The sequence below is a fragment of the Natrix helvetica genome, assembly GCF_964273705.1.
Source record: "Natrix helvetica genome assembly, chromosome: 5".
NCBI lineage: Eukaryota > Metazoa > Chordata > Lepidosauria > Squamata > Natricidae > Natrix > Natrix helvetica.
The window spans coordinates 144,990,993-145,003,819 of NC_138551.1; the positions used below are offsets into that span (position 1 = coordinate 144,990,993).

At 51.0% G+C, this 12,827-nt stretch overlaps 1 protein-coding gene across 1 annotated transcript; it reads right to left on the bottom strand.

Annotated features, from left to right (window-relative positions):
• Positions 1–1,380: 1,380 nt before the first annotated feature.
• Positions 1,381–11,293, bottom strand: ARHGEF19 (Rho guanine nucleotide exchange factor 19; the record flags this gene model as incomplete). Its single annotated transcript, XM_081956265.1, has 8 exons — positions 1,381–1,546; positions 2,433–2,593; positions 5,548–5,640; positions 5,779–5,853; positions 6,271–6,400; positions 7,365–7,517; positions 7,655–7,815; positions 11,081–11,293. 8 exons carry the CDS (start codon positions 11,291–11,293, stop codon positions 1,381–1,383), a joined length of 1,152 nt encoding a protein of 383 aa, XP_081812391.1.
• Between the last annotated feature and the right edge of the window lie 1,534 nt (positions 11,294–12,827).

A 12,827-nucleotide genomic window follows, 5' to 3' on the forward strand; every position in this document is an offset into this window, starting at 1 on the left:
GATGGCGAACCTATGGCACATGAACCACAGCAGGGGTGGGTTCCTGCCAGTTCTAACCTCTTCTATAGAAGATGTTCCACAAATCTACAGTGCCGTTTCGAATCGGTTCCAGCTCCCTCCCCCGCCCGTCTGCACATCATAAAGATGAAGAGCGAGAGGAGGAATTCTGGGAGTTGAAGTCCACAAGTCTTAAAGCTGTCAAGTTTGAACACCCCTGGGTTTTTTTCTAAAGGGTTAGGGGTCCAAGGGTCTTGTAACTTGACAGCTTGAAGACTTGCGTGCTTCAAATGCCAGAGTTCCTGAGCCAACATGACTGGAGGAGGAATTCTGGGAGTTGAAGTCCACCAGTCTTAAAGCTGTCAAGTTTGAACACCCCTGGGGTTTTTTTTTCTAAAGGGTTAGGGGCGCGAGGGTCTTGTAACTTGACAGCTTTAAGACTTGCACACTTCAATGCCAGAGTCCCTGAACCAACATGACTGGAGGAGGAATTCTGGGAGTTGAAGTCCACAAGTCTTAAAGCTGTCAAGTTTAAACACCCCTGGGGGTTTTTTTTCTAAAGGGTTAGGGGTGCAAGGGTCTTGTAACTTGACAGCTTTAAGACTTGCACACTTCAATGCCAGAGTTCCTGAACCAACATGACTGGAGGAGGAATTCTGGGAGTTGAAGTCCACAAGTCTTAAAGCTTAAACACCCCTGGGGTTTTTTTTTCTAAAGGGTTAGGGGCGCGAGGGTCTTTTAACTTGACAGCTTTAAGACTTGCACACTTCAATGCCAGAACCGGTTGTTAACTTTCTAAGCAGTTTGGAGAACCACTTATTGGAAGAAATCTTATTTTGTTTTTCCCCACTTTGCAGGACTAATCCTGTAAGGAAGGCAGGAAGGAAACATTCTGGTGTTGTTTCTAGCCTAATCTTTGTTGCCCTGCTTACAGAATCCGCCTCTCCAGCTAACCCTTATTACATTGTTAACAGCTAAGGTGAAGCACCCATCAACGTGAGTGACGCTGAGTTGGCCATGCCCACACGGTCACGTGACCACCGAGCCCGGCCTACCCAGCTGCTCATTAGGGCAGAGAACCGGTTGTCAAATTATTTGAATCCCACCACTGCCTGCAACCCTCTGCTAAGGAAAATGAAGCTCCGTTTTTCCTTGCAGAGGCACCACGGGCTGGTCCTTCGCTGCTTGTGGGCCAGATCTAAGTTCTCTGCGGGCTGGATGCGGCCCCTGGGCCTTGAGTTTGACACCCTTGCTCTAGAATGATCACTTCCATCAATCAGAGGGAGTCATGTCCTGCGCAGCGGCTGCTGTAATCTGGACTCCTCTGTAGCCAAAGATACCTTACATCACGGACATCTCTCATTGACTGGACAGGAAAACAACTCACTTGCTGTCTGCCTTGAGGACCAGCTGTCTGCTTTCATCTCTGTGGTTCTGGGCCATGGAGAGGTAGAAGCTCCATTCTGGGAGTCCCAAGGATTTTGTTCTGAAAAGTTCAGCTTTGACGTGACCAATCCAGGCATAGTCCATCACCAAGAAGCGCCCATCTCTGGAAGGAACAGAAAGAGGGAGACATTTTGTGGCTGTGCTAGATCTCCTCCAAAAAGCACAGAGGTGTCAAACTCAAGGCCCACGGGCCGGATGCGGCAGCCCGGCAGAACACTCGGGCCACCATGTTCTGACTGAGGCTTCCCAAGAGGCATGAAGCAAACTCCTTGTCCTAACAAAAGCCCTTTTATTAATTTACTGTGAATTCTGCTCATTCACATCCAGCAAAGTCTTTCGAGGGAGGATTTATCTGGCTTGGAGAGCTGCCAGGCCAATATCTGCAAAACGTGGCAAGGAGTCACGAACCGATGAAGCGAACAAATGGTCTCCTGCAAACTCCACTCCCCTTTCGCTCCTCTTTTATTTCCTCTGGGAGGGGCCATTCATCGTCCACCTGTGGCCTTCCTCTCAAGTTGACCCCGGTTCTTTAGCTCTTCCCTTTGTCTGGCAAATCTGCGCATGCTCACACTGGGAACAGGCTCCAGCTGTTCTTCCGCCTCACTGATATCTGACTCTGAAGGCAGCTGATCACTGTCAGACGGCCTTAGCCCCATCTCTGCCTCCGACACAGAGCCCTCATCAGAGCCTTCCCCAGACTCCAGGACTGGCCCAGGTTCCTCCCCAACCTCCTCACCTTCTGAATCTGCTGCCAGCTGTGCTGGCTGCTGGCGTGCTACAACACACCACAGATGCCCCTGACATGAGTGACGTCAAGCTGGCCACGCCCGCCTAGCCATGCCCACCCCGGTCCCCAAGGTCAAACACAACCCTGATGCAGCCCTCAATGAAATTGAGTTTGAGACCCCTGAACTAGCAGATCTATTTCCCAGGATTCCGGATTCCTAACTTGGGTGGGTGAGGGTCTTTCGAGGTGGAGGGGCACTTACTCCTTGAGGTGAGAAAGCAGCAGCAAGTCATTGAAGAGGTGCAAATGGATGGACTTCATGCTGACCCGGGGCCGATAGCCGAGTCCGGCCTCTTGGACCAGGACCTGCCGGAGCTCTCCTTCGTGAACCAGCCAGCGACCCTGGCTGAAGTGAGGAAGAGGCTGCAGAAAAAGGAAGGATGGAGGCTCAGCTTCCTTCAGGAAAATATGAGAGCAGCTCAGGAGGGGATCTCTTGGGACACTCGGCTTCAGGGTTCCAAATAGCATCCAAAAGTAAATCAGAATCCATGTATTGCTCAAAGTTCCAATTTATTAATAGAGACATGCTGGCACATCTGGGAAAACCCGAATCTGAAAGCTTCCTGGTTTTCCCCACCCAAGATCTTGAACAAGAAAGTTCAAGATCTTGCCACTCACACCCACAAGTCCGTCAAATGGTCCAATACAATACAATAGCAGAGTTGGAAGGGACCTTGGAGGTCTTCTAGTCCAACCCCCTGCCTAGGCGGGAAATCCTATACCGTTTCAGACAAATGGCTACCCAACATCTTCTTAAAGACTTCCAGTCACAACTTTTGGAGGCAACTTCTGTTCCACTGATTAATTGTTCTCACTGTCAGGAAGTTTCTCCTCAGTTCTAAGTTGCTTCTCTCCTTGATTAGTTTCCACCCATTGCTTCTTGTTCTACCCTCAGGTGCCTTGGAGAATAGCTTGACTCCCTCTTCTTTGGGGCAATCCCTGAGATATTGGAACACTGCTATCCTGTCTCCCCTAGTCCTTCTTTCTATTAAACTAGACATACCCAGTTCCTGCAACCGTTCTTCATATGTTTTAGTCTCCAGTCTCCTAATCATCTTTGTTGCTCTTCTCTGCACTCTTTCTAGAATCTCCACATCTTTTTTACATCGTGGTGACCAAAACTGAATGCCGTATTCCAAGTGTGGCCTTACCAAGGCATTATAAAGTGGTATTAACCCTTCATGTGATCTTGATTCTATCCCTCTGTTGATACAACCTAGAACTGTGTTGGCTTTTTTGGCAGCTGCTAAAAAACAGCTGGCTCCTATTTAAATGGTTGTCCACTAGGACTCCAAGATCCCTTTCACAGTTACTGGTCCAATCTCCCATTGCCATGCTGGCAGTTCCACCCATCCAATTCCGGTCAGGTGCAGAGGTGCAGAAACAAAGGATGACCTTGGCTTTCTAGAAAGAATTTTGTTATGGCTACATAGCATCTAACTCAGTACAATCCCCCTTCCCATTTTCTTACCATAGAAAATGCATAGTAGAATAATAGAAATTGTGTCAGGCCAAAAACCCAAAAGAAAATATGTCTTCAGGCCTGACACAGAGAATCTGATCCAGGCTACCTTAGGCAGGTGGGGTCTGACGGGAGGAAGAGGCTGTGAGAATTAAACTGGGGGACTTCGGCTTAGAGTTTAGCTTTCCCTCCAAATAAATGCATTTCTCCCCCACCCCCGCTTTGAAAAACACAACAAAATGGAGTGTCACTTAGTGCATTCTTCAAAAGAGAACAGGGGCTTGGAATTCCCACCACAATTTTCCTCTGAAGTAAAATCCAGAATTGTTTTAAGTTGCAAATAGTTTGCCAGCTACCTTAGTTTCCCTGAAAATAAGACCTCCCCGGATAATAAGCCCAATTGGGCTTTTGAGCACATGCACTAAAATAAGTCCCCCCCCGAAAATAAGCCCTCCTCGAAAATATTGCAACACAGCAGCAGCCATGAGGTGACCACGCTTGCTGCCTCCTGCGCCTCAAAAATAATAAGACCTCCCCAAAAATAAGGCCAAGCGCTTATTTCAGAGGTCAAAAGAAAAGAAGAGCCTGTCTTATTTTGGGGGGAAACAGAGTAATTGGTATCGAAGGAGGAACTGACATAATACACTTTGTTCTCTTTTAAATTGCCAAGACTGGCAACTCTACGGACCAATTGGCAGAGAAACTGGCACTGTGATGTAGGCAAGCAGAGAGATGAAAAGAGGATATAACAAGAGATGCAACTTTTCTCGTTTTGGCCAGGATGAGACGTTTTCTTGTCCAGCGTCCTGCTAGTCAGAGTTGGTAGAACATAAAAGAGAATTTTCTCTTCTGCGGGACACCCTGCGAATATGCAGAACTGCACCTTGTACTCAGTGGTTCAATTCATTTTTTTCCCCCTATCGGTGTCAGGTTTCCAAAAAATGCCCTAGTTGATTCATGAGTCTCGAGCCATGCCTCACCCTGGCAACTTTAGGCGTTGACAACCGGTTCTGTGGGCATGGCTTGGTGAGCGTGGCTTGGTGGTGGTGGGGTCATGTGACTGAGTGGGTGTGACCAACTTTCCATCACTCATGGCAACCCACCAAGCCACGCCCACCAAGCCACGCCAACAGAACCAACAGAAAAGTTTGGCCGGGCAAGTCTTCTAGCATTCAACTTCTCACCTACTTCTCATGTTTCGCTCTGTGTGTAGGAGCCCAAGAAGGAGGAGAGAAACAGCCACGCTGAATGCTGCGGCAGAGAGAACCTGATCGGGTTGAGGCAGACGGCGGCTCTGGGGCCTCGGGGAATGGTGCGTCCCTGGGACCCGGACCCCAACCCAAGGCGAAGGGCGAGCGGGCGACAGGCATTGCTTACCTTTGGTGAGCTGAACGGGTGAGGTGATTAGCTGGGCCACGTGGCGAAGGCAACATATATAGGGTGGGGGTGGGTGGGTGGGGTGAATGTCCGGAAGGGATGAGCGAGTGGCAAAAGGGGTAAGTGGCAACCAGGCGAGCAGGTGACTGCGCGGGCCTCGGTAGGGCCAACCAGCGGTGGTTTTAAGCGGTTCGGCGAACCGATTCAAATCGTCCCTACCGGTTCGCCAAAACCAGTCCGAACCAGTCGAATTTCACCCCTGCTTGTACTGCCTATTAATCTGTCCCGTCCCACCCCCAACAGTATTTTTTATCCAAGCAGTTTCATGGATGATCCAGGAGCAGCTGCAATTTCTTTCAAACCCTTAAGGAAAACGGGATGTTGTAGCCCTTACGGTGGATCGTGGTGTTTATATCCACAATTATAACGATGATTGTAACCCATGACAACTCTTCACGTGCGCGAAAGGTCAACTCACTTTGGCCTTGGAGAAGTCCATCCGTTTTTCCAGCATCACCAGCTCCTCTTTCTGTTTCATGGCTTGGACGTTCCTGTTGCATTGGGACACAATCTGAGAAAAGGCAGGACAAGAGGTTGGTCTCGCGCGGAAAGAGCCACCCTGGGCCGAAGCGGAGGAGCCAGGAAGGACACGCGGAAGGAAGGAGCCAGGAAATGCAAATGAGGAAGGGTCTCCCCCAGCAGCACTTACCTCCCCCACGGCCTCGTGGGCCAAGCCCACTGATTTTGCCAGCTCAGAATCGGGTCCAGTCCATTTCAGGATGTTCTGACAGGGAGGGAGAGAAAACCACAGGCATGTCAAAGAAGTCACCTGGTTCTCTTTTCCCCCCGCCCAACAGGGGGCAAATGGTCCTGACTGGGGCCGTAAATTACATGGGGTCAGAGCTGGCTTCACTTGGAAATGTCATTCAATTAGGGCATCCGTCGGAACCCTGACAGCAAGTGTCGGGATGTGCGAGGCCTGGCTGTAACGGTCCGACAGTTAAGTAGTAGGGCAGCTCCATCCCACCATCTCCACTCTACCTTAATTTTTACCTGTGCACCCTGGAGTGGGCGGGATCTTATTTGGGGGATAGGGCTTACATTGGGCGCACGTCTAAAAATCAAGTTAGGACTTTCTGTGTAGGTCATATATTTGGGGAAACATGGTAGTGAGTGGAATAAGCATCCCTCCTCTCCCCACCTGCAGTAGGATTTTGAGCCGAGTGATCCTCTGGAAGGGCAACACCAGGAATGCTTTCAAGGGCTGCCTCTGGCACACGGGCTGCTCCTCCAGCGTGCGCAGGACCTGCAGGAAGCGGCTGTTCCCCTTCCTAGCTTGGTGGAGGGAACAAAGACAAGTTTTCCGGAGGTCCCCGGGGCACTAATGCATATCCCAATTGATCAGAGCTGAGAAAAGCTAGGGCTAAGGTGGACGTAGAGTGGGGAGGTAGGATGGGATCTCTTGAGCCCATCTGGACTAATATCCCATGTGAATCTGTGGGAGACAAGGGCATGCTTTGCCTAGAGCAGGGGTCGGCAGCCTTAAACACTCAAAGCGCCACAAAGGTCCTAACTGGAAGCCCCCCGTTCAAATTCTGGAGCCGACTGGAAGTCTGGTTCCCCCCACCATAGAGTCTCCTCCAAGCACAGCATCCTTTTTCCTCTGCCAACTGGATGTCTGGTTCCCCCCCCCCCACCATAGAGTCTCCTCCTAGCACAGTATCCTTTTTCCTCTGGCAACTGGATGTCTGGTTCCCCCCACCACAGAGTCTCCTCCTAGCACAGTATCCTTTTTCCTCTGGCAACTGGATGTCTGGTTCCCCCCACCATAGAGTCTCCTCCTAGCACAGTATCCTTTTTCCTCTGCCAACTGGATGTCTGGTTCCCCCACCATAGAGTCTCCTTCTAGCACAGTATCCTTTTTCCTCTGCCAACTGGATGTTTGGTTCCCTCACCATAGAGTCTCCTCCTGGCGAGGTGTCCTTTTTCCTCTACCTGTCCTAACCGAAAGCCCTATCATCAATTGTGGAGCCAACCGGAAAACCCACCCCTTGCCATAGAGTCCCCTCCTGGCGAGCCGTGCTTTCCCCCTCCCACCAGGAACTCCTCTCAACATTGTGGCACCGACCATCGACAGGGAGCTGCAGCAGAGGGACAAAAGAGCCACATGCGGCTCCAGAGCCGCAGGTTGGCTTAGAGCAGCGGGCCACCGATGGAGCGGCCCCTTGCTGCAGCTGCCGACCCCCAACTTTTCCGTCAGCGGGGCTGCCACCCTGCATCCCCTCTGCTCCTCACATCAGCCATTGCATGAGCTGCTCCTGATACATCTGGTTGGTAACGTAGGGAACGTAAGCCCGGTGGAAAGCAGGGCAGTTCTTCAGGACCACGTCCCCGAGACCCGTCAAGAAGACGTCCTGATCCAGATGGTCCTCCAACTGCAGCAGAAACCTGCAGGGGGCAGAGAGGAGGAGGAAGAGGGGCATATTGGATGCCCTGCAAGGTGATTGTCCTGGGAGGCTTCCAAAGGTCTTAGTTGGTTAATGAGGAGGAGCAGAAGACAGGAGGGGAAAAGAGGGCCACCTTACCTCTCACTGGTATCCTTGACTTGCGAGAGATTGGAAAAGAGCTGCAGCGCTTGGGCCTCCCTGACAGCCCCACGCAAGGCGGGAGACAGCTGGAAGTGGGAGACGGCCACCCGCAGGCTGCGCAGGTAGGAGGCCTCGGAAGTGATCACCTCAAACATAGCCTGCCACGGAGACAAAAGCAGACGGGTTGCTGGGAGCGGAAACAAATGCTGCCAAAACCACGAATCGTTCCTACGGTGCAGGGAGGGATTAGATTCCCTAGAGCAGTGATGGCTAACCTTTTCATTGCTGCATGCCAAAAGCACCTGCACAGGTGCATGCACCCATAATGCAATGCACATGTGACCCCCCCATGCATCCCCTCCCCCCTGCGCATGCACACGCACCCCCTGTGCTACCCACCCATGCATGTTCCCCGCACATGTGCATGTGACCCCTGTTAAGTAAGTAAGGTCCCCGTTAGGAGAGTGAGTGTGCAGAGAAGCGTAATGAGAGTGATATGGAAGAACACGCATAAACCAGCATACAGGGACACCGAATAGTAGTAGTTTACTATGCGGAAATATAGAGGTATTCAGAGTTCAATTTAAAGTCCAAATCATACACGGTTCAGTCAGTCAGTTATCAATGGTCTCAGTTAAGGAATGATCCTTCGAACACAGTTCAGTATCATATAATCAGTTCAGCACACAAAGCAGCTAACAGTAGCAAAAACACAGTAACTCACGATACGTCTAACAAGCAGTATTCACCGATCAGCATCTAACAAACAGCGAGCTAACAGTCATTCTGGCTCCCTCTTATGGCTGCTTGAGGTAACAGCAACCAATCACATTACAGCAGTACTTGAAGAAACAGTACTATCATCCTGGTTTATATATTGCTAACCCAACTGTTAGCTTACATTCCTAACAACCCCCACACTTCGTGCATGCACACGCATCTCCCACATGTGCCCCCCCATATATGTGGCAGAGGCCCCCAAAACCAGCTGGCCAGCAGGAGGTGCGTGCACGCGCAATGGAGCTGAGCTGGGGCTCAAGTGCCCGCAGAGAGGACCCTGTGTGCCATCTGGGGCATGCGTGCCACAGGTTGCCATCACGGCCCTAGAGGAAAACACAACTTCTGCAACACGCTGCTCCTTTTTGCAGTGAATTCCATGTAGACCAGCCCAGGTCAACATTATTGGCGGTGTTGTAAGCTCTTTGTCCACATGCAACTAGGAAAGTTTGTTTTCGGTTTTTCTCTAGTGAGCTTAATGAGAACCTTCTGGGTCAGATAGCCAAAAATAATTTCCACGTGCCACTTAAATGTGCAGCAATGCAGTCTTGAAAAGTCTTTAAACCTTAACGACCATGTTTTCCCCAAAGGGTCTTATTTTCTTTTGACACCCCCCCCCCATGAAATAACCACTTGGCCTTATTTTCGGGGAGGTCTTATTATTTTTGAGGAGCAGGAGGCGGCGAGCATGGTCACCTCACGGCCGCTGCTGTGTTGCGATATTTTCGGGTGAGGGCTTGTTTTAGCGCATGCGCTCAAAAGCCTGATTGGGCTTATTATCTGAGGAGGTCTTATTTTCGGGGAGGTCTTATTATTTTTGAGGAGCAGGAGGCGGCGAGCATGGTCACCTCACGGCCGCTGCTGTGTTGCGATATTTTCGGGTGAGGGCTTGTTTTAGCGCATGCGCTCAAAAGCCTGATTGGGCTTATTATCTGAGGAGGTCTTATTTTCGGGGAGGTCTTATTATTTTTGAGGAGCAGGAGGCGGCGAGCATGGTCACCTCACGGCCGCTGCTGTGTTGCGATATTTTCGGGTGAGGGCTTGCTTTAGCGGATGCGCTCAAAAACTCAATTGGCCTTATTATCTGAGGAGGTCTTATTTTCAGGGAGGTCTTATTATTTTTGAGGTGCAGGAGGCGGCGAGCGTGGTCACCTCACGGCTGCTGCTGTGTTGCGATATTTTCGGGTGAGGGCTTGCTTTAGCGCATGCGCTCAAAAACTCAATTGGCCTTATTATCTGAGGAGGTCTTATTTTCAGGGAGGTCTTATTATTTTTGAGGTGCAGGAGGTGGCAAGCGTGGTCACCTCACGGCTGCTGCTGTGTTGGGATATTTTCGGGTGAGGGCTTGCTTTAGCGCATGCGCTCAAAAGCCTGATTGGGCTTATTATCTGCGGAGGTCTTATTTTCGGGGAGGTCTTATTATTTTTGAGGTGCAGGAGGCGGCGAGCGTGGTCACCTCACGGCTGCTGCTGTGTTGGGATATTTTCGGGTGAGGGCTTGCTTTAGCGCATGCGCTCAAAAGCCTGATTGGGCTTATTATCTGCGGAGGTCTTATTTTCGGGGAGGTCTTATTATTTTTGAGGTGCAGGAGGCGGCGAGCGTGGTCACCTCACGGCTGCTGCTGTGTTGCAATATTTTCAGGTGAGGGCTTGTTTTAGCACATGCGCTCAAAAGCCCGATTGGGCTTATTATCTGAGGAGGTCTTATTTTCGGGGAGGTCTTATTATTTTTGAGACACAGGAGGCGGCGAGCGTGGTCACCTCACGGCTGCTGCTGTGTTGCAATATTTTCAGGGAGGGCTTATTATCCGGGGAGAGGTCTTATTTTGGGGAAAACAGGGTAGTTAAACTTTCGGACAGGCAAAATTGTGCCTATCTCTCTTCCTCGTGATTTAAAATCAGCCTCCGCCCTCAGAATGGCTAATTCCAGGATTCTGCTCAAAAGCAAGGCGCAGCCATTATCTCCCTGATAGGGTTGTTCTAACCTACCGCAAACTGTGGACAAATGGCGCTATTAATTAAGAATTCCCCTTCTTTGCTTTCTTCTCTCAGTCAGGGCGTGAACCTGATCCACTGTGCCAATCGTCTAGATCAGTGATGGCAATCCTTTTTGGCACCGAGTGCCCAATCTGGAATGCTTGTGCTTGAGTGTGTATGGGCTTGTGCCAGAGCACCAGAAATCTGAAGATCAGCTGGCTGGCGCATGCATGCCTGCTTTTGGGGCAGTTTGGGCTGTTTTCATGTCATTTTCAGGCTGTTTTTCAGGACATTTTCTAGGCCTTTTTTGGCTCAAAAAATGGCTGGAAAACGGCCTGGAAAACAGCTCTCCCAAAACACCAAAACAACTCAGAAAACAGCCTGGAAAACTGCCTGTTTTTGCCCATTTTGGGGGCCATTTTAGGCAGTTTTCTGGCCCTCCAGTGTCTGTGAAGACCAACTGGCCAGGGCACATGTATGTGCTGAAAACCAGAAGAGCAGCTGGCGATACCATGCATGCCAACAGAGAGGGCTCAGCGCGCTACCTCTGGCACGCATGCCATAGGTTCGCCCTCACGGGTCTAGATTTTGCCTCCAGCCTGCAACCCTCAGAGACGTCTTTGCTGCTGCTTGTGCCCTCTCTTCCCCACGGTATGCCTTTCTCGGGTACCTCCTGAAGGTGGCGCTGCTGTGACGGGAGGCCCTCCAGCAGCCCTCTGCTTTTCACCTCCGGGATCTCTTGCCAGAAGGAGAAGCTGTAATCGCGCTGGGGGGAGAGCGAGGCAGCCCCTAGCAGGGCAGAGGAGAGCAGGGCAGCTGTGGAGAGGCCGGCACTGACTGGGAGGCCCCGCGTCTGCTGCTCTGGCGCCTTCAGCCGGTTCATCCCAGGGTTTTGATGGAGGGGCTCTGAGTGGAAAAGTGGGAAAGAGAGAGATGCTCAGTCCAGTGCCCCAAAACCAGTAGGACCAATGCCAGCCATCCTTCTCAGTAAACGTGCAAAAGCGTTGCCTCTCCGCAGGAAGCCTGCTATTGAGGAAAAGGCTTCCCGGGCGATCACTGGCGACTAGGGATCCTTCCTTCCACCCAGGGGTGGATTCCGGCAGGCACTACTGCTGGTTCGCTCGTGTGTGTGCACATTTTGCACACACGTGCTTGCACAGCGCGATTAAAACTTTTCTGCACATGGGCAGAACCGAAAAACAAGATGGTGCTGCCTACGGCGCCTCCCGAAAACTGGTTTGGGGGCGTGGCAGGCCTGGGTCACTACCAGTTCCAGCAACCCACGCCGCCAAACCACTACCGGTTTGACTGAACCGGTCTGAACCGTTAGGAACCCACCACTGCTTCCGCGCCAGTGATAACCCCCAAGATGAAGGTTCATTTCCATACTGTATTTTGATTCTCCCTGCTGATGGTCAGCTTCCTTCGTCCCTTTTCCAGAGCTTTTCCAGAGTGTTCTAGAAGAGAGAGAGAGAGAGAGAGAGACAGTCACAGAGAGAGAGAGACAGAGAGAGAGATAAATTGGGGAGAAGTTGGCTGTCCTCGTTGCCTTGTGTCTTTCTTTTGTAAATTTGCAAAATGCCCTCGAATTCTCTTCGGGTAAAAGATGCAAAGCCCCTCCTCGTGCGTGGTTGTTTTACAAAGAGATGTACCCAGCGGTGGGGTTCACAGAAGTTTGCCACCGGTTTGCAAAGGTGAGCGCGTGCACGCCAGAGGTGGTATTCAGCAGGTTCTGATGAGGAGTTCTGGAGAAGCGGTAGATAGCCGAAATTTTGATTTGTTTGGAGAATCAGTAAATACCACCTCTGACTGGCCCTGCCCCCCCCATCTATTCTGTGCTTCCCGAGCCCCAGCTGATTGGGAGCAAATGGGGATTTTGCAGTATCCTTCCCCTGGAGTGAGGAGGGAATGGAGATATTGCAATATCCTTCCCCTGGAGGGAGGAGGGAATGGAGATATTGCAGTATCCTTCCCCTGGAGTGAGGAGGGAATGGAGATTTTGTAATATCCTTCCCCTGGAGTGAGGAGGGAATGGAGATTTTGCAATATCCTTCCCCTGGAGTGAGGAGGGAATGGAGATTTTGCAGTATCCTTCCCCTGGAGTTAGAAGGGAATGGAGATTTTGCAGTATCCTTTCCCTGGAGTGAGGAGGGAATGGAGATTTTGCAGTATCCTTGCCCTGGAGTGAGGAGGGAATGGAGATATTACAATATCCTTCCCCTGGAGTGAGGAGGGAATGGAGATTTTGCAGTATCCTTCCCCTGGAGTGAGGAGGGAATGGAGATTTTGTAATATCCTTCCCCTGGAGTGAGGAGGGAATGGAGATTTTGCAATATCCTTCCCCTGGAGTTAGAAGGGAATGGAGATTTTGCAGTATCCTTCCCCTGGAGTGAGGAGGGAATGGAGATTTTGCAGTA